The 18,447-nt window shown below is 45.3% G+C and overlaps 2 protein-coding genes across 3 annotated transcripts in view; both read left to right on the top strand.

Annotated features, from left to right (window-relative positions):
* Positions 1-1,161: 1,161 nt before the first annotated feature.
* Positions 1,162-3,848, top strand: MSS51 (MSS51 mitochondrial translational activator). The gene is made up of 6 exons (XM_036737006.1): positions 1,162-1,346; positions 1,603-1,758; positions 1,841-1,965; positions 2,215-2,784; positions 3,075-3,168; positions 3,629-3,848. Exons 1-6 carry the CDS (start codon positions 1,162-1,164, stop codon positions 3,846-3,848), a joined length of 1,350 nt encoding a protein of 449 aa, XP_036592901.1.
* Positions 3,849-8,098: 4,250 nt separating this feature from the next.
* The window catches only part of ANXA7 (annexin A7), a 29,112-nt gene continuing 18,763 nt past the window's right edge, over positions 8,099-18,447 (top strand). For both annotated transcript variants that reach the window (XM_036735176.1, XM_036735175.1), the window contains exons 1-5: positions 8,099-8,169; positions 13,218-13,272; positions 15,129-15,336; positions 16,511-16,621; positions 17,362-17,432. In XM_036735176.1, coding sequence (XP_036591071.1) covers positions 13,219-13,272; positions 15,129-15,336; positions 16,511-16,621; positions 17,362-17,432 — 444 coding nt within the window. In that variant the 5' untranslated portion in view covers positions 8,099-8,169; position 13,218. The remainder of the gene's footprint in view (positions 8,170-13,217; positions 13,273-15,128; positions 15,337-16,510; positions 16,622-17,361; positions 17,433-18,447) is intronic.

The raw sequence follows: 18,447 nt of genomic DNA, 5'->3' as shown, positions 1-18,447 counted from the left end.
CCTGTCCTGTGGGGAGAGAAGAGACAGATATATGGGGCTGATAGTAATTTCCTTATTATTCCTAGCCTTAATTGGCTTCCATTTCTAGAGGAGAGCTCAAGGTTAGCCATTGGGATGACTTCTAACTTGAATTATAAGGTCTTGCTGTGAGTAACTGAACTAACTAGTCTCCTTCCCCGTATACATCAGAATTCCTGCATTCTTCATGTTACTAGGGGTTTCAGGACAGATGGCATAATGGAAGCAGACAGCCCAGGGTTAACTGTTCTGTAGTCTCTGGACCTGGCCACTCGTCAGTGTAACCAGGAGGATCGAAGGCTGGGAAGGAAGGTAGGTGGTGAACTTACTGTGAACCTGGAAGTTGGAAAGTTTTGATACCAAGGTCAGAACTCTTATCTGCAGTAGTAAGTGGTTTATTAAATATCATGTCCCTGACATAACTACTGATCATCATTTCTCTTCTACTTGTGGTTATTTCAAAGTAGTCCCCCTGTCTTTGCATCAACAAACCCCTTGATTCCTCTGACATTCCTTTTCTGCCTTAAAATGTATCCAGGCCTCCCTACTATTTCTAACTGCCACATTCTCTCTTGCCATGGCTGTATCACTGGCCTAGTTGTTTCTAACTCTCCTTTGGTCCAACCAAGCTAATGTTTGCTATCCTTAAGTCTAACATGATTGTTCCTGCCTCTGCCTTTACAAACAACATTTTCTGTCTCATAAAAAGCTTCATCTCTACCAATCCCTGTTTACCCAATGAAAAATTTATTTCTTCTAGGCAAACTTTGCCTAGCCCCACCTCACTGAAGATGTCTTCACCAAACATAATCTTCAAGTGCTCAGTTTACATAATATCAATTTATACTTGTCTTTTATAAATTTTACAATGTCTTCACAAGTTTGTTTCTTCTCTCTACCATTGGATTGTTAGCTCTCTAGCTAAATGGTTAAATCAGAAACTACCTTCTCGTGATATTCAAAATTTCCTATTATGGGGCTATAAGTGCAATGGACACTGAATAAACATTTGTTGACATCAGAACAGTGCCCTCTCCTGAGAAACTTGAATAAGCTGTGATAGGTCAGCTCTGGCAGGCGTATTCCACAGGTATCCAACCTTCAAAAGGCTGTTCCACATCTAGGCCACAGACTCCAGCTGATATGGCTCCTCGGCGAAGGCGCAGGAAACACTCAGCACCGGTGGTTTCCCCTCCAGTGGCCCTGGCCCCTCCAGTCTCAGGTCCCAGCATTGATGCACTTGGCTTTCTCTCTTTGGAGAGTAATGTCCCTGGCCTATCCCAGGTTATCCTTCAGAAGCTGAAGCTGAAGAGCTATGAGGAATACAAGTGAGAGCTTCACCTCAGAGAGAGGAAGGCTTTGTGTGTTGGGTGAAGGGAGGATAATTAGGAGGTATTAATAAAGTATTTGAAATAATCCCTCAGACCCCCTCCCTCAAGGACTTGCCTGTGTTAGTCTTGAAAGAATTAGAAATGGATGGGGGAGATTTAAGGAAATGCAAAGATTAGAAAGTAGGAGGGAATGTGAAGGATTGTGAAGGATGAGAGTTTCGGGGGCAGGGATTCTGCAACATTGTTTCTGCAGGGCAGTGTTGAATGGGGGAACACCTGGGTCAGGCTTTGGGATCCGTAGTCTCAGTGATATGTTCCAGCGCCTGGAAGACACCTTCCAATTCTGTGCCCAGTGCAGAGTGCTTCCTGACCAACTCCCTGACTCTAAGAGCCTGAGACGCTGTAAGAGGTAAGATCACTGCAAGGGAGGTGCCCTGGGAAAGAATCCTGTTTGTTCTATGTGCAGACTCCTGTGGCCCTTTCTTCACCAGGTGCAGAAATGTCTATTACTGTAGTCCTGAATGCCAGAGAGTGGACTGGCCAGTACACAAGAAGGTCTGTTGGGAACTTCAGCTCGTGGCTATAGACCGGCTATTGGAGTGGCTAGTGGTCACAGGTGGGAAGGGGGAATTTGGGGTAGGGGACCCAGAAGGGGTCGTGGGAGAAGCTATTGCAGGTTATAGGGTGGGGTGCGGAGTAGGAGCCAAGATCCTGGTGGTAGAGGAGGATAGGGATGATGGGGCTCAGGGGGAAAGAAGCTCACATGCCTAGACAGAACACATTTGGAAAATTGTCTTCTCCATTACCAGACACAAGAACTTTTCTATCCTTTGTCTCATTCTGGTTTTCCTTTTGTCCCCCCCAGGTGACTTTTCCCTGCCTTCAGGGCCTTGGCCATGGCCACCAGGGGCTGTTCGGGACTGGGATACCTGGTTTTCAATGTGGGGAACACAGCTGGATACCATGTTGGAATCTGTACTGGGTAGCCATGCAATGTCTACCTTGTGGGACAATGTGGGGCGGCCACGGCCAGACCCAGATAGTCTACGGGGTTCCCTGCGCCGACTTCTGACAGATACCTTTTCTCAGCCCCTGACATTGGGATTAGGGCTACGGACATTGGTGGGGAATACAGGGAAGCCAGGGGGGATCACAGTGCATGTAGTGGGTGCCTCCCATGTAGAGACTTTCTTTACTAGCCACGGAGCCTATGAGGAGCTTAAACATATGTTTCCTGAATACGGTGGCCTCCACGTAGTCATGGTTGGTGTGGACTTGCCTGTGGAGTCCCTCCCACAGCTCACCTCAGTCTTACCCTCAACTCGTGCTATGATTCAGCTCAGCAGCTACAGGGGCCTCTATCATGACTTCTGGGAAGAACAGATAGAGACGGGCCAGGCAGTCTGGCCAGACCTTGTAGCAGGGTTTCATCCAGGTAAGGCTTTGGGACCCCTATGTGGGCTGGGATCTCCAGAGGAAATATTAGTGTTCTGTTCTCTCTTAAGGAAGCCACCATCCTGTAGCCTCTTCCCTCCTATCTTTGGAACTCAGTTACTTGGTCTGGTCCATCAGTAACACTATTGACCTTGGCTGATCCCTAGCCGTTTCTGCTACAATTGGACCTAGACTGACCCTGAAAAGAACCTTAAGAGATGAAAGTGAGGATGTTGGAGTAGCTAAGATGTTTCACCCCCTCCCATCTTGCCTTCCCTTGCTTCCTGTTAGGTTTCCATGCCAGCCAAGACTTGATGGCTGGCTGGTTGCCCACCCTACTGCTACTTCGTGATAATGAGATCCCCACAATCTTCACGGTGTATAGGTGAGATCTTTTGCCCAAACCTCCCCACTTGAATCCCTCCTACATACCCCACGCCTCATTTCATATAGATAAGCTCCTCCTGCCCGTTCTCCCCATCTTCATCGTCTAGGGGCTTCTGCTATCCCCAGGGAGCTTGACTCTGTTCTGTATTTGGAGGGATGAAGTAAGACACAGGCTATCTATAGAGGGAAGAGCAGAGTCCCTATTCTGGATCTGCCTAGTCAGTGGTTTGGGGCAGTGGTGGGATTCAAATAAATTAACAATCAGTTCTCCACGGAACTGAGTCAAGGAGGTGCTGCTGCTGACATGGAGGGTGCAGGCCCTGCCCCCACTAACAACCAGTTCCCTGAACTCAACCTAAAATTAGGTACCAGTTCTGCCCAACCAGTGTGAACCGGCTGAATCCCACCACTGGTTTGGGGGCACTGGTCCTGAACAATAATTTCTCTACCATCTTCAGTCAACAGGAGCTGACAGCCTCTCTGCAGATCCTCGTGGAACTGGAGACTCGAATCATTGCTTATGGAGAGAACCCTTTCGCTTCCCTTAAGCCTGAGCAAGCCTATACCAACCCCAACAAGCAGCCTGTGTACTGCAGTGCCTACTACATTATGTTTCGGGGGACTTCCCACAGACTGGATGGAGAGGAAGCAGTGGGGGAAATGGATAATAGAATTTAAACAGCCGGTCTGTGGTCTGTCTGGACAGTTGGGGACACTTCACAAACATCACCTTATTTGAGTCTCACAACCACTCTTGGAGGGGCTTTTATTATCCCCATTTTACACTTGAAGAAACTGAGGCAGACAGCAGTTAAGTGATTGGCCCAAGGTCACACAGCTAATCAGTTTTCTGAGGGCAGATCTGAACTTGGGTCTTAACTCCAGGTTGAACTCTGTATCCACTGTGCCAGCTAGTGGTCCCTGGATCAGTGCCCTTTGAGAGTTGTCCTAGGTATCACATTTTCTGCTGCTGTTGGGATCCTTCCTGAGGATTGTCCTCACACTTTTGTCCTGGGAAGTGCCTCTCTACTCTGGTGTTAGTGCTCCAGGTCTTTGGGGTATCATGAGGTTTCTAAATTTCTTCAGCCTGGTTGCTTGCTTTTGGATCAGATTTGTGATTTTATTGGCATAGGGATCTCCCGAAGAAGAAACTCCTGCCACATAGTTTTGCAAGCCAGTCTTAGATAACTGCCTGAAGCATTGCCAGTTAAGGTCCTTGCTCAGATTCACACAGCCAGCCAGTATGTGTGTTGGGTGGGGGATTTGAGCCCAGTTCTTTCTGATCCCAAAGCTATCCCTGTCCATGACATACTGCTCCTCACCTTCTCTTAAGCTGGAAAAAAAAAATACTTCAAATAGGACCTCAGGACTGGGTTTCTCTGCTTTGCCAGATGAATGATTAACAGTGCCTTTTCAAGCCTGTCCCTCAACTTGGCCTCTCTTGTCTCCGCTCTTCTTGTCTTTCTTGAGTTCAGGATGTACCTAGGCCTGCCTTCCTGCAGCCTTAGCAGGGCTTGATCACCCTCTCCCCACTCCCTCCCGATATATACATTTCAAGTCCTTTGTGACCAGATTGGGTGAATGTAATGCTACTACTTACCTAATAAAATATCAGTTGAGCTACGGTGGTATGCTCAGAATGCAGTGAAACGTGCGGAGATGAACAAAACACGATCCCAGCCCTTGGAGAAGCTCACAATTTTTAAGATGCAAATATTGTGATACTGTGATACATGCAAATAAAATGAAACCACTTTGGGGGGAAGGGGTTTTATGGAGCAGGTAACATTTAAATTGGGCCTTGAAGGATGGGTAGAATTTGGTAAGGCATAGAGAATGGTGAGGGTGTCCCAAGTGGAGAGAATGATACGAGCAAAGTTATGGAAGTGGGACAGGCTAGGCCATGGTTGTGGAACAGGGAATAATCATAGACCATGGGGCAATCAGAGTTGGAAGATATCTTAGAGACCATTTAGACCATGGTTTCTTAACCTTTTTTGTTTCATAGATTCCTTTGGCAGTTTGGTAAAGCCTATGGATGCCTCATAATAATTTTTAAAAATTGAAAAAGATACTAAATTTTGGTTAGAAGTTAGTGAAAATAAGGCTATCTTTTTTTTTTTCCTCATCCAAGTTCATAGATTCTCTGAAATCTATTCATGGACTCTTTGGGGCAGGGTTAGGGGCATCTGTGAACGTCAAGTTAAGAACCCCTGATGTAGATCTTTCATTTTATAGATGAGGGAACTGAGACCCCCATTAAATAAAGCATTTATTAAGACTCACTAGTACCTGGCACTTGTATAAGCATTGGGAATACAAATTCAAGCAAAAAGACAATCCTTGCCTTCGAGGAACTTACATTCATTCTAATGGGGGAAAAATACATAAAGGGAAGCTGAAAGGGGGAGAAGGGCTACTTTCAGGGGGCAAGGTGGAAAAATTATTGAAGAACTGAGCCTGTTTAGAGGTGAGTATAGCTGGCATGGGTATGCCAAATGAACTCTCTCAAATGCAGGTTCCTTGGAAGAACCTAACCAATTGCAGAAAGAAGCCAGAGGGTTGAAAGTGGAAAAGCACTCCAGAGTCAGGAGAGTTTAGAGGTCATTGGAGTCCAGGGTCCTGGAGATTGGAGTGTACACTCCAGTGGAGGAGGAGAAGAAAGGGATACTGGCCGTGTGTTGAATTCAGCTGATGCCCAAAAGGCATTTGGAACTGTGAGACTGGAGCTCCAGAGAGGGTCTGGGAATGGAGATAGAAATTTAAGAGTATACTGAATAGAGGTGATAGATGAAGCTTGGTAGAGAGATGATGTTAGAAAAAGAGAGACAGAGAGAAATGATAGAACATTTATTAAGTGGTTAACATGTGCTATGGCACTGTGTTAAGCATTGGGGATAAAATTACAAGCAAGACAGACTCTGCCAATGAGGACCTTGCATTCTTATCAGGGAGGACAACACAGGAAAGCAGCGAAGGTATGGCATGTTAATGGCCTGGAAATGCTGTGGTGGCCTGGATCTGGGCAAGAGAAAGGCCCAAGCTGACAATGGTCAGTCGGGTGGTTTCAGGGGTAAGGTCCACAATTCTGTGTAATGGTAATCAGAGTGGGGCTTTTTTTTTTTTTTTTTACTGTTTTCTCTTTTAGAATGCTGAGGTAATCAAGTACCTTTGATGAGTCTTGCCTTTCAAATGTAATGGCAAGCAAAGTAGGACTTTTTGCTGTTTTTTGTTTGAGTGTTTCTAAGCCATGAGGTAATCAAGTGCCCCAGGGCCCTGGTTATATAAGATCTGAGGTTAGTGTTTTGTTTTGGGGGCACACTCATTGGAAGAGTGTTGGCGATTTGGCCAAAGGAGACTCTGGGTAGCCATTGGACCCCCAGCTTTGAAAACCCAGATGTTGGTGCCTCGCTCTCATAACTATGTATGTTTTGTGATTTGGTCAGACAGATAAAAGCCTGTCCGTTGATCTGTTTGTATTTGCTCTGAAGTTCAGGGTGCTGACTTTTTCCCCTGAACTAAGTGAATGATAAATGTATGTTTAATTAAAGTGAGATTGTTAACCCCTTAAAATTGCTTTCCTTAGAAAGGCAGATCAAAGGATCTGCGCTAGCAGCCTTCCTGTGTGCTCTTGTTGTCGGTCTTGTGTTGGTCTTTCACCTCCACAGCAGTTGCTAGCAATATTGTTGTTACATTCTGCTGGGAAGAGGAGTTGGAGATGATGATCTGAGTGCAAATGGCAAAGTTGAGAATTATAAAAATGGGGCTAGAGACAACACAATTTAGAGAATAGTGGCCAGTGCACTAGCAGCAACTGCTGTTTGCCTGATTCATCCATTTCATATTGATACAGATTTAGAGCTGGAGGGAACCGCAGCCCAGCCTCCTCATTTGAGATGAGGGAGATACAGGCCTAGGGAGCAATAATGGGATTCAAACCTAGGTCCTCCAACTCCACCTACTTTCCACCCTGCAAATTAAACATTTCTCAGTGGCTGTGTACATTTCCCAGCCCTTAAGTAGCTTTTACCCTCATAGAAGCCATAAAACTTGCCCATGAAAATATAAAAAATACAGTAAACGTTTGTAAGTTAAAAGCAGAGTGCAGGGAGATGACTTAGATAAGCAGAATATCCTCTGCCTGGGATGGGAAGGGAGAATATCTCAAGCATGGGAAATGGCCTGAGCAAAGTTGTTTATAAGAATGGGTGACTGAAAACCTAGTTTCAGTTACCTTTACCAAATGCAAATATTCAGACAGGGCTAATTTGGCCCTTATCTAGCATTTTTTCCCCCTCTAAAGCTGGAAGGGACTTCAGATGCCTTCTAGTCAAATTCTGTCATTTTACACATGAGGAAATTGAGGCCCCAAAAGGTGGTGACATATCCAAGGTCACACATGTATTTAAGTGGCAGATAGGATTCCGTCCCACACCTAAAAGTCTGGTTGTGTGTGTGTGTGTGTGTGTGTGTGTGTGTGTGTGTGCGCGCGCGCGCGCGTGCGTGCGTGTGTAAGCCTCTTGAATGATCTAGTGTAGGTGCAACAACAGAAACAAGGTTGGGGGTGCCGAAACGCATTAGGCGCCCTAATGTGACCCATCTAAAGGCTTAGGGGATGGGGATTCAGCGTTCCGAGGGCGGCGGCCCTGGCTGGCCAGCCTGGAAGCTGCGCCTCGAGCCTCAGACCCCAGACCGCAGAGGCGGAGGGGGTACAGGAGGATTGTTGGGGGTCCTGGAGGGCGCAGGAGGTGTGGAGCGTAGCTGGGGCCCGAGGACAGGAGCAGGTGGGACATTCCTAGGGACAGGGACGCGGGAGGGGATAGGGCTCTGCGGCCACCGCCCCCCGCCCCCGGGCCAAGGCGGGAGAGGGGGGCCGCACCCCAAGCTCCGTCTCCCGGGCCAGGCCCCGCCCCGCCCCCTCTCCCGGCCCCGCCCCCGGCTCCATCTTGCGGGCCGGGCCGGCTAGGGCAGTGGTGCGGCTGGGCTACTCGGAGGGCAGGTGAGGAGCCGCGGCCGCCCCTTCCCCTCGCCGGCCCGGCGCGGACCCGGCCTGGGTCGCTCCCCTCGGGCGTGGGGGGGAATGGGGGCGGAGGTGTGCGCAGAGGCAGCGGTGGGGATGCGGGGAGGTGGGAGCGGGACCCTATCCCCTCCCTTCCTGTTTTCTTCCCTCCTGCCCCCTCCCAAGCCCCCCTCTGTTCTTTCCCCTCCTGCCCCCTCTTCCGCATCCTCCCTCTCCCCTCTCCCCAGTCCTTTCCTGGAGCCTGCCCACGGTCCAGCCCCCGGCCCTGGAAGGGGGTGGTGGACCCAGCCGCCGCAGGCGGGCGGGGTCCGGAATCTGCTGCGTCACTCCCTCTTCCCTAGTTCCAGTTGGTGTTTGGCTCCCCCCCCCTCCTGATAAGGAGCACCCCCCAGGGCTGCCCAAGCGAATGCCCTCTCGAGCCTCCCCCTCCTTCTGCCTAGATCGGGAGTCGCGGTGGCCAAAAGAACTCTCCGTCTGCAGCTTGTGATGGATGGGTTGTTCCTCTGCCAGCTTATCCAAGGCAGTCCTTAGCACCCCCTCCCTTCCCCCCACCGCTGACCAGCGTCTCTGAAATTAGCCAAGGCTGGTCCCGCAGTGGGAAACTGCCCCAGGCTTTCTGAAAGCTTGGGGAGAACCTGGCAGAGCTTGTCCTCTATCGACCTAGCTGGGGTCACCTCCACACTCCAGGGGATTTGAGTGGAGGTCCCCAAACCTACCTTTCTTAAAAACGTATCAAATCTATCCGTGTGGGCAGTAGAGACGATACCATCCTCAAGGATTATTATAAACCACCCTACCCCATCCCATCCCCCCCCCCCCCCCCCCGCCTTTCCAGAGGGAACTCCCCAACTTCCACATTGTGCGCACTGTTTAGTTGGGCTGGAGATGTATTTGGAAGACAAAGGAAAACCTAGTAGAATGGAATCCCACTTATGTGGACTCTATCCTGTTCAGGTAGTAACAGGGGTAGGTTCTGTTCGGAAGAACAGATTTTTCCAGGGAAGCAGCAAATCTGAGCACCACTAGGCTGCTGAGACAAAATTCTCGTTTTGTAAATCCTGCAAACTAAATGGGTGACTTCGAGGGGAATTCCAGATGTTTTTGGTTCTTTGAGCAGCAGCAGGAAATAATGACGGCTTTGCACCCCTAGGGGACAAATCCCGTTATAGGGTGTTAGTGTCCCCCGGAAAGAGCTGGAGGTGAGCATGAAGTCTGAATTGTTTATAATTGCTGGTAAGGGCCTCGCTGACAGGTATCAAATTAGTATCTAATCTGTACTAATTTGATAATGGCTGTTAATGACTTACACCCACCGCTAATGTTTTTCCTTCTCAAAGAAAGACTAATGCTGAGAATTTCAGGTAGGTTAGTAAAGGAGATACTTGGAGGGCCGGCAGGCCTTTGGCTCCCCAAATCATATGAACAGTATACTTTGTCTATTCTTCGAGGTAGCCATAGTTCCACTTGATTGCTTTATCCAAGCATCTGGACTCATTAATTTTAATGTTTCTTCTTAACTGAGTTTTGGAAAACAGCCTCTATGGGGAGAGGGGTTTTAGGTTGTCTTGTTTCACCCTTTCTGTTGAACATGGATTCATTTGTTTGATAAATTTGCGACAGCTGCCTCATTACTGGGCATCATGCCACATAGGGGAAGCTCTATGAGAAATCCACTCCCTTGTGCGACTGACTCATGGGGTGGAGATGATTTGGGGGAACGGGCATTTTCCCCTCTCTTTTGTGAAAGTGGGCGTTGCCCACTGTGTTGTTGGCCTGCTTGATCTAAGTGAAGTCTAATAACTCCTTGGGGCCTCCCTGGAGCCTAGTTCAGTGATTCCCTTAGTCACTCAGAAGGAGTTTATGTTTGCTCAAACCACTTGAGAAGTATACATGGCAACTTCTGGGCTATCGTCTCAAATCTACTTTCTCAAAAGTGCACAAAATTTTTTTTTAAAGATTGCCAGGTGTCTGTGCATTTTTCTACTGCTTTAAAATTATTAAAAGGGCAATACATGTAGATCCTTTAAAGCAGAAGGGGAGGGGGCTCTTGACCTTTTTTGTGTCATAAATCTCTTTGGCAGTGTCTAGTGAAGCCCATGGACCCCTTCTAAGAATAATATTTTAAAATTCATAAAATAAACCATATAGGATTACAAAGGAAACTGATTACATTGAAATACAATATCAAAGTATTTTTAGAAACAGGTTCATGAACCCCAGACTAAGAGCTTACCCTGCTTTAAAGCTAGAGATAACCTTGTAAATAAAGAGCAGAGAGTAAAGGTCCTCATAGTGGAAAAGAAGTCCTGGGGCCTGAAAATTGTATTCTTCAACGTTCCAGTCGATCAGTGTGTGTTCTCCCTTCAGCAAGGCAGATAGCAGTCCATTCAGCAAGTACTAATTGAGCTCCTCTTCTGTGTTTAGCATTGTGAAGAATACAAGGTGTATAAAGAGGTGCCTGCCTTCAAGGAGTTTACCTTCTGCTAGGGTTAACAAGATTAATGCAGACATACACAAATAATTAGCCAAAAATATGACAAATGATGAGCCAGAGTAAGTGGTACAGAAGCTAAGTGGACAAGAATAGCTGGGGAAGACTAGACAGGGGATGTGGGATTTGAATGGGCCTTCCTTAAAAAGATATATAGGATTTGAACAGCAGAGAAGAAAGGGAACCGTTGTAGTTGGATGATAACAGCATGAAGATGGTTTCAGGAACAGCAATAAGCATTCTATGTTCCCAGAATCACTCAAGCAGAGGGTTCGTGTTGGTCATTTAGGGAGCAATAAAATTGTTTAGGCCAGGCCGAGCCAATTCTGGAGGGACTTGAATGCCTGGGGGGAGAGGAGTGTGCATTTGAGCCCTTAGGCTATTAATAGGGTTCAAGGCTTTCAAGCTGGAGAGTGACATGATGAAAACACTGTCTTAAGATGATTAATCTAGTGGCCAAGGCCAAGATGAATTGGAAAGATGAAAACGTAGACCCAGGCCGATAAGTTTTCTGTTGCCATCTGTACCTGAGGTGATGAGGGCCTGCATTTAGTGAAGTAGCAATGGGAATGGAAAGGATGGAAGGAATAGCAATGTTTTTGAAGGAAGAATGGATGACCAGGTGCCTGTAATAGGGAATAAAGGAGTGAGATGGATCAAAGATGACTAAAACTTAGATTACTAGTCATTTCATTGATGGAATTGGGAATTTGTGAGAGCTTAAAGGGGAGGAATAGTCATGAATGGAATTCTTTGGACTAGTATGAACTAATAACTTGGGCCTTTTGCCTCTCCAATTTTTTCATTTGTTCATTAAGCAGTCATCTTTTAAACCACCTAATATTGCCAGATGTGCTAGGTGGAGGGAGGGGGAGACATACAAATACAAAAAGGAAATATTGCCAGCCTTCAAGGAAAATCAAGTTTTCTCTGTGGTGAATGAATGAAAGAAAGGCATTTATTAAGTGATTACTACCTTCCAGACACCAAAGATACAAATAGGAAAGTGAAAAAACCCTTTCCCTCAAGGGATTTATATCCTAGTGAAAGAGACAACACCTATGAGGAAACGAGGGTAGGAGCAGAGTGTTTTGTTGGGAGGAGGTGAGGGTATGGCGAGTGGAGCCACAGGGCCATCTCCTGACACTCCTTTTCCAGAAGCAATGGTAACTTTTCTTTGGCATGAAGGATCACATAGTGGTAATTCACACGTCAATCTAAGACTGGCTATCCCTGCCTCCACCAACCAGAAAATTTCCTTCAGTCATCATTTGGGATGTGAGAAGGAAATTCTCAAAGTCATTCTAGTATTACTCTCAATCAAGGATAATTAGGGAAGCAAATCTACTGTCAAAATAAATATTCTCTGATATTTGCAAAGTGAAATAGTGCACAAATAATTTCAGAGATGAAAAGTAGCAAGTGGAATTGATAAAGGGCAAGTACTGACTTCCAGGAGTCCTGGGTTTGAGTTCTTCCTCTGATACATCTTGGCTGTGTGATCCTGGGCAAATCACTTAATCTTTAGACCCTTTTTCTTTTTTAGCTAGGTAGAGTCCATTCTCTGCGCACGCGCTCTCTCTCTCTCTCTCTCTCTCTCTCTCTCTCTCTCTCTCTCCCTTCCTTTCAGTCTATCTGCTGGTGTTCTGCCCAAAGGAATGCAGATTTGGATCTCTGAAACCTTTTTTTTCCTGGCTTTCATTGATTAGTCAACAGTAGGTCCCAGGCCAACCCCACTTGGTCATTGTTTGCACCCTGATTGGCTCAGAGTGAAAGCAAATAGCAATTTCTCTGTTTTGGCCAGATTTTTTTTGGACTAAGTAAGAGGCCATTCTCTGTTTCATTTCTTCGCCTTAGTCACTGAATGAGCATCACCCCAGTCAAACTGAGGCCTGGGAAAGACCCTAGCTTACAAAGGCCAAGGTCTCCCACTGCATCTGAGCCATCTCGAATAGTCCTGATCTGTATCTTGACGCTGGACCCAGATGGCTCCAGAGGAGAAAGTGAGGCTGGTGACTTTGCACAGCCCTCCCCCACTTAAATCTAATTCACTTTCGTGTCATGGCATCATCTGACATCACTGTCCTCTTTGAGAATGAAGGACAGACAACAAGAATAACCTCTGCAAAGTAGTTGCTGATCTGCATTGGCAGAGGGAATTTCCTCCCCACAGAGGAACTCCCATTTCCCACTTGTGAGATCACAGGTCTAGACAAAAAAAAAAAATTTATTTTGTTGTTTTGGATTTCTGCTCTCATACCCCTCCATTAATATAAACAATGGAGAATGGGGCTATAGAATAAGTTATCTGCATGCCTAATTTTCATGTTGGAAACTGAGGTTCAGATGTTCCCCCAAAGTTACGCAGCTTAACTTGAATGCCTAGAGTTTTGAAAGAAAAATGTGTTACTTAAAAAGCAAACAACCCCCCCCCCCACCCCCTCACCTTCCCACCCCCAGCCCAGCCTAAGCCATATGTGTTTCTAGAGACCTTACCTTTCATGAGAAACCACTGAGAAAAGTTCTTCTTCTACAGAATGTCTTACCCAGGATACCCCCCGACAGGCTACCCAGCATTCCCTGGATATCCTGTAAGTATCACTACCAGAGCGTGGGGAGGGAGTGATGGGGAAGAGGGGCAAATAGATGAAATTTTAGAAACCTTTTGTGTAAACCCTGCCACATCATTTCTTCCACTTAATTTCTTTTTCATTAATGAACATGAGAGGAACTTGACCACAAATCCCTTCATGTCATGGGGAATCAAAGGGGTCCCTCCCTGGTGGTTCCATCCTAGTTGAGGGTTTGTGATCCCTTTTAGAAACATGCTTGTTGGTTCCCACTTTGTGGGATGTTGTTAAGAGCTGTGCTTGTATTCCTGAGGGGATGGATAGGATTGGTCTTCTAGTCTTGTGCATTTTAACTTCATACCAGTGGTAGACTTGCCAACCACCAGGAGGAAGAAGAGAAGCCACAATCGAGTTATGATTCAGCAACCTGTTGGAAAACATATTTGTAACCCTGAATGTATCAGAGTAGAGATGACAATCACAATTGTGTCCATGGTTGACAACGCTGTGGCAACTATTCTCGCCAAATCGTAGAATCTTAGAGCTGAAAGGGACCTTAGAAATTGACTAGTTCACCTTCCTCAGTTTGCACAGCTTAGGAAAGTGTAATGATTTATCTAAGGTCCCAGAGCGAGAAGTAGAACCTCAGGCCTCTTGACTTCTACTGCAGTGTTCTTTCCTTTCTTTTTTTAAAAAAAATTTATTATTTAATTTTAAAAACTAGTACAGTTTTCTCCTTCACACTCCCCTTATCCACAAAATAGGAAAGAAGGAAGGAAGGGAAGGACAGAAGGAGGCTCCTTCCTCAGTGCCTAGTCAAGAAAGTCCTAGAATTCTTTCTTTATTACATGGTAGAGGGAATCCTAATATTGTATCCTCAAATTTTGGGGGCAGGAAAACTATTTTTTTTTCCAGGACTGTACTCGAAGGAAAGAAAGAAACAAGCATTTATTAAATGTTTATTATGTGCAAATCTCCATGCTAAGCACTGGGGATACAAATACAAGCAAAAAAGAAAGATGGCCCCTTGCCCTCAAGAAACTTACATTCTAATGGAGGAAGAAAACACGCAAAAGGAAGCTGAAAAATAGGATAGAGAGAGAAGGAGAGGAGGAGGAAGGGGGGAGCAGGGGAAGGTACCTGGTAAGAGGGCATGGTGTGGAAGTTCAGAAAATCAGGAACAGAGCTAGGAAGAAGATGAAGAAAGGCTGGCATGGGCCCTTCCACAAAATGGAGGTTCTAGGACAGGGGTGGGAACCTGTGGCCTTGAGGCCACATATGGCCTTCTAGGTCCCTGTGCAGCCTTTTGACTGCGGCCAAGTTTTACAGAACAAATTCTTTTATTCAGGGGGTTCTGTGAAGTTTGGATTCAGTCAAAGGGCTGCACTTGAGGACCTAGAGGGCCACATGTGGCCTCGAGGCCGCAGGTTCCTCACCCCTGTTCTAGGAGGAACTCAGCAGTGGAAGAAGAGGGGCGGGACATTCCAGGGTACAGAGGTGATAGGCTGTTCCAGAGTGAGGAGGACCTTGAGGAGTCACGGAGAGAAATTCTAGGATGAGCCATCAGTAGAGGGAATATGATATTGAAATCCAGAAAGTCAGACACAATGCTGGGAAAAGAATGCCCTAAACCCTAGCAGAGAACCCTGACTCTTGTACCTCTGATGGAAAAACTGAGGCCCAGGTGAAATGAATTCCTTGCTGGTCCCAAGCTGATTGTGTTTGAATTAGTCTTGATGGATCAGAATCCAAGGAGCATGGCTCTAGGAGGTTTCTGTCGTTCATTAAGTTGCAGATTTTTACAATATTTCTCTTACTCTTAAAAGATACTGGCTTTATTTAAGCACAGATTCACTTGGTGATTTTCTGATTCTCAGCCTGCAGGTCAGGAGTCATCCTTTCCGCCTCCTGCCGGTCAGTATCCTTATCCTACTGGCTTTCCACCAATGGGAGGAGGAGCATATCCTCCAGCACCAACTGGTGGTTTCCCAGGCACTGGAGGCTACCCACCCCCTGGAGGCTACCCTGCCCCAGGAGGGTATCCTGGTGCCCCACCACCAGGAGGGGCCCCATCCTATCCTGGAGGTAAGTTATAATTCTTGGCAGTGGTGATTTGTGTTGAGAATACTAGATTCCTAACTTTCCCTACTCCCTTTTTTCTTGTTTGTGGTCACGTGATCACTTTAGTTCAGTCACTGAGGATATAAAGTAGAAAAACAACACAGTCCCTTCCTTCCAGTTTACTACAGCCTGATGAGAAAATAATGGCATTTGGTGAATTATTAGTTCATGAGGTAAAATGCAATAGGGGCAGAAGAGAGAGCCAACGTGCTCTAAAAAAAAAACCAGAAGGAGAGCTTATGTTTTAGCTCAAGGGATCAAGAAAGGCTCCATGGACAGTTAGCACCTGAGCAGGACCCTGGGGAGAGTAAATATGTGCTCCAGGTGGGATAGGTATTTCTGCAGTCAGAATTGGGAGCTGATTAAGCATTTTCGTGAACAAAATTGTCTTAATTTTCATGGTAGAAAAGATTTCTTTTCTTTCTTTCCTCATAATTTTAATGGGTCTTAAAAAACTTCAATTTCTAGTAAAACAGACCTGATCTTTAGAATAAAATCCATAGGTAGAAGCTTCAGGACACTTTTGTCTAAAGCAGGGGTTCCTAAATCCTATTTGAGTGTCATATATACTCCCTTTGGTAGTCTCTGAGCCCTATGGACCCCTCCTCAGAATCATATTCTTAAATGCATAAAATAAAGGACAGAGGATTACAAAGAAAACCAATTATATTGAAATATAATATCAAAAAAAATTTTAATCCCCAGAACTCAGTTAATCAACAAAGCATTTATTAAGTACCTGTTATGTGCCAGGCACTGTACTAAGCATTGGAGATACCAAGAAAACCAAAAACAGACCCTGCCTTTAAGGAGCTCATAGTCTAATGGGGGAGAAAGTTAAGAATCCCTGTTTTGAAGGTTTAGAGTCAATTAGCAAGGAAAGTGTTTAAAACAAACATGTAAATATAGATATACACATATATATGCATGTGTCTCTGTATATGGTACTGGATTTAAACATGAAGCTTGACTGTGGTAATTAAATTGATGAATTAGCATGTTTAAGCACATTTGACTGATAGAGTGAATCTTGATTATGTATAGTCCTTGCTTAGAATGCACTATGGTCATTTATTTTTCAGTTTCCTCTGAAATTATGACATTTATTGTAATAATTATGAAACTCATCTCTCTGCAGCTTCTCCAGGCCAAGGATTTGGAATGCCACCAGGTGGAGCTGGTTTTTCTGGCTACCCACAACCACCAACCCAGGCCTATGGTGGTGGTCCAGGCCAGATCCAGATCCCAGGTGGGTATCTACTGTAACCAAACAAAAAGCTATACCATATTATTTTGAATTGTAGCCTAAATAAGTGTTTTTAACTTGAAAAAAGAAAAATGTCAGGTTTAGAATATCTTCAGTAAAACAAATGGCCCTTTGAAACTTTGTTTTAGCATAGTATGTAGGAAGATAAACGATCCTAAAATTTAAATTTTGGATTTTTAACAAATGAGAGGCAAATCCATTTTCTATTAAAAAACAAGCAAAACATTTCCAAATTTGGAAACAGAAAGTCTCTCAACTTTAATACAAACTGCCCAATTGCCTTTTCCTTCTATACCCATTCCCCTCCATCCTTTGGCCAAAAGAAAATTGTAACCTAGAGCGTTCCTCAGATAAAATCAGAATTTCCTCAGGAGTTTGGAGAAAAGTATTAACTCTTGAGGACATAGCTATGAAATGGAGCATTGAGAAACAAATGCACATGGTTCAGTGACACATGGGAAAAGGGTTTCAATTGGCATATTCTAAAACAAACAAATGAACAAAAGCCAACCTTACTCTGATGTGTAATTGTAATGCTAATCTTTACCAATATACAATATACGTAATGACCAGTGTACTTTTTTTTTCAAGATTATCTAATCCAGGGGTTCTTTTTTTTAATTCAGTATTCCATTTTTTTTCCAATTACATGTAAAAACAGATCAAAGAGTGACCCATTTTTAAAGAGCTGTTACATGTTTTTTTTTTTTTTAAATTTGTAGGTGGGTTCCCTGGAGGACAGATTCCTTCCCAGTATCCTAGTGGCCAAGCTCCTGCTCCTTACCCTAATCAGGTATTTTGGGACCCGCCTTTTTCAGCAAAAGGGTATCTGGGTAATACCAAAGGAAAATGATATTGTTCTGCTGCCATTGGCAGTTTTACGATATGGAAGAAATGAGGTGTCTGTATATCCTTGATTGTGAACATATTCATGCAGGCCAGATCACACCTTGCCTAGACCAACTAGATAAGGCAAACAACGTTGAGAGGACAGGATACATTTATTATTATACCTCATGTCAGGTAATGAAGAGAGCAAGCATTGTGTAGTGGATAGAGAGCCAGCCTTAGAGCCAGGAAGAACTGGGTTCAAGTCCTACCTTTGATGTATACTGGCTGTGTGACCTTAGTCAGATTCCTTAACGTCTCTGAGCCTTAGACACCTCTCTGTAAGTTGGCAAGAAGGCACAAACTTGTATTGGGAGAGGGAGATTCCTTATTTGGGAATTCTCTATAGCAGTGAAATCATAGGCTCAGTGCCATTCTCTGTCATGGCTAATAATTCCCAAAAATAGGATAGATCTCTACTGAAAGATTCTGTTTGAGACTTAATGCTCTTAGGTGAGACAGCATGGCATAATAGAAAGAGCACTGGGCTTGGCTTTGAATTCCAATCCCACCACATATTCACTGTGTGACCATGGGCATGATATTTAACCTCTTGGGGCCTCAATCTCTTCATCTGTCATTTGGGGGTAGTAATTCACTATCCACCCAGAGCTATAACTAGGACAGTTTCTCTTGGAGGGGGAGGGCAGAGAAATATCTAAGGTGTGACCACGCTTTTGTATGATTAAGACAGGTTGGAGGCAGAAGTCATGGGAGTTGAGGCATTTGAGGAACTGGGAGGCCAGATGGGGAAAAAAACAAACTGTGAGCCAGGTCCTGAACATATCGGGCAGGGAGAAGGGTTGTTGGAGGTATGTAGAGGACAGCAACAAGAATCTGGTCAGGAAGTGATTGTGAAAGGGTGGGACGTAAGTTCCTGAGTGATGGTGACAGAGGTAGATTGTGCCAGTGGGGAGAAA

The sequence above is a fragment of the Trichosurus vulpecula genome, chromosome 8, assembly GCF_011100635.1.
Source record: "Trichosurus vulpecula isolate mTriVul1 chromosome 8, mTriVul1.pri, whole genome shotgun sequence".
Taxonomy (NCBI): domain Eukaryota; kingdom Metazoa; phylum Chordata; class Mammalia; order Diprotodontia; family Phalangeridae; genus Trichosurus; species Trichosurus vulpecula.
The sequence above is the reverse complement of the archived record's forward strand: the minus strand, read 5'-3'. Positions and strand labels throughout refer to the sequence as shown.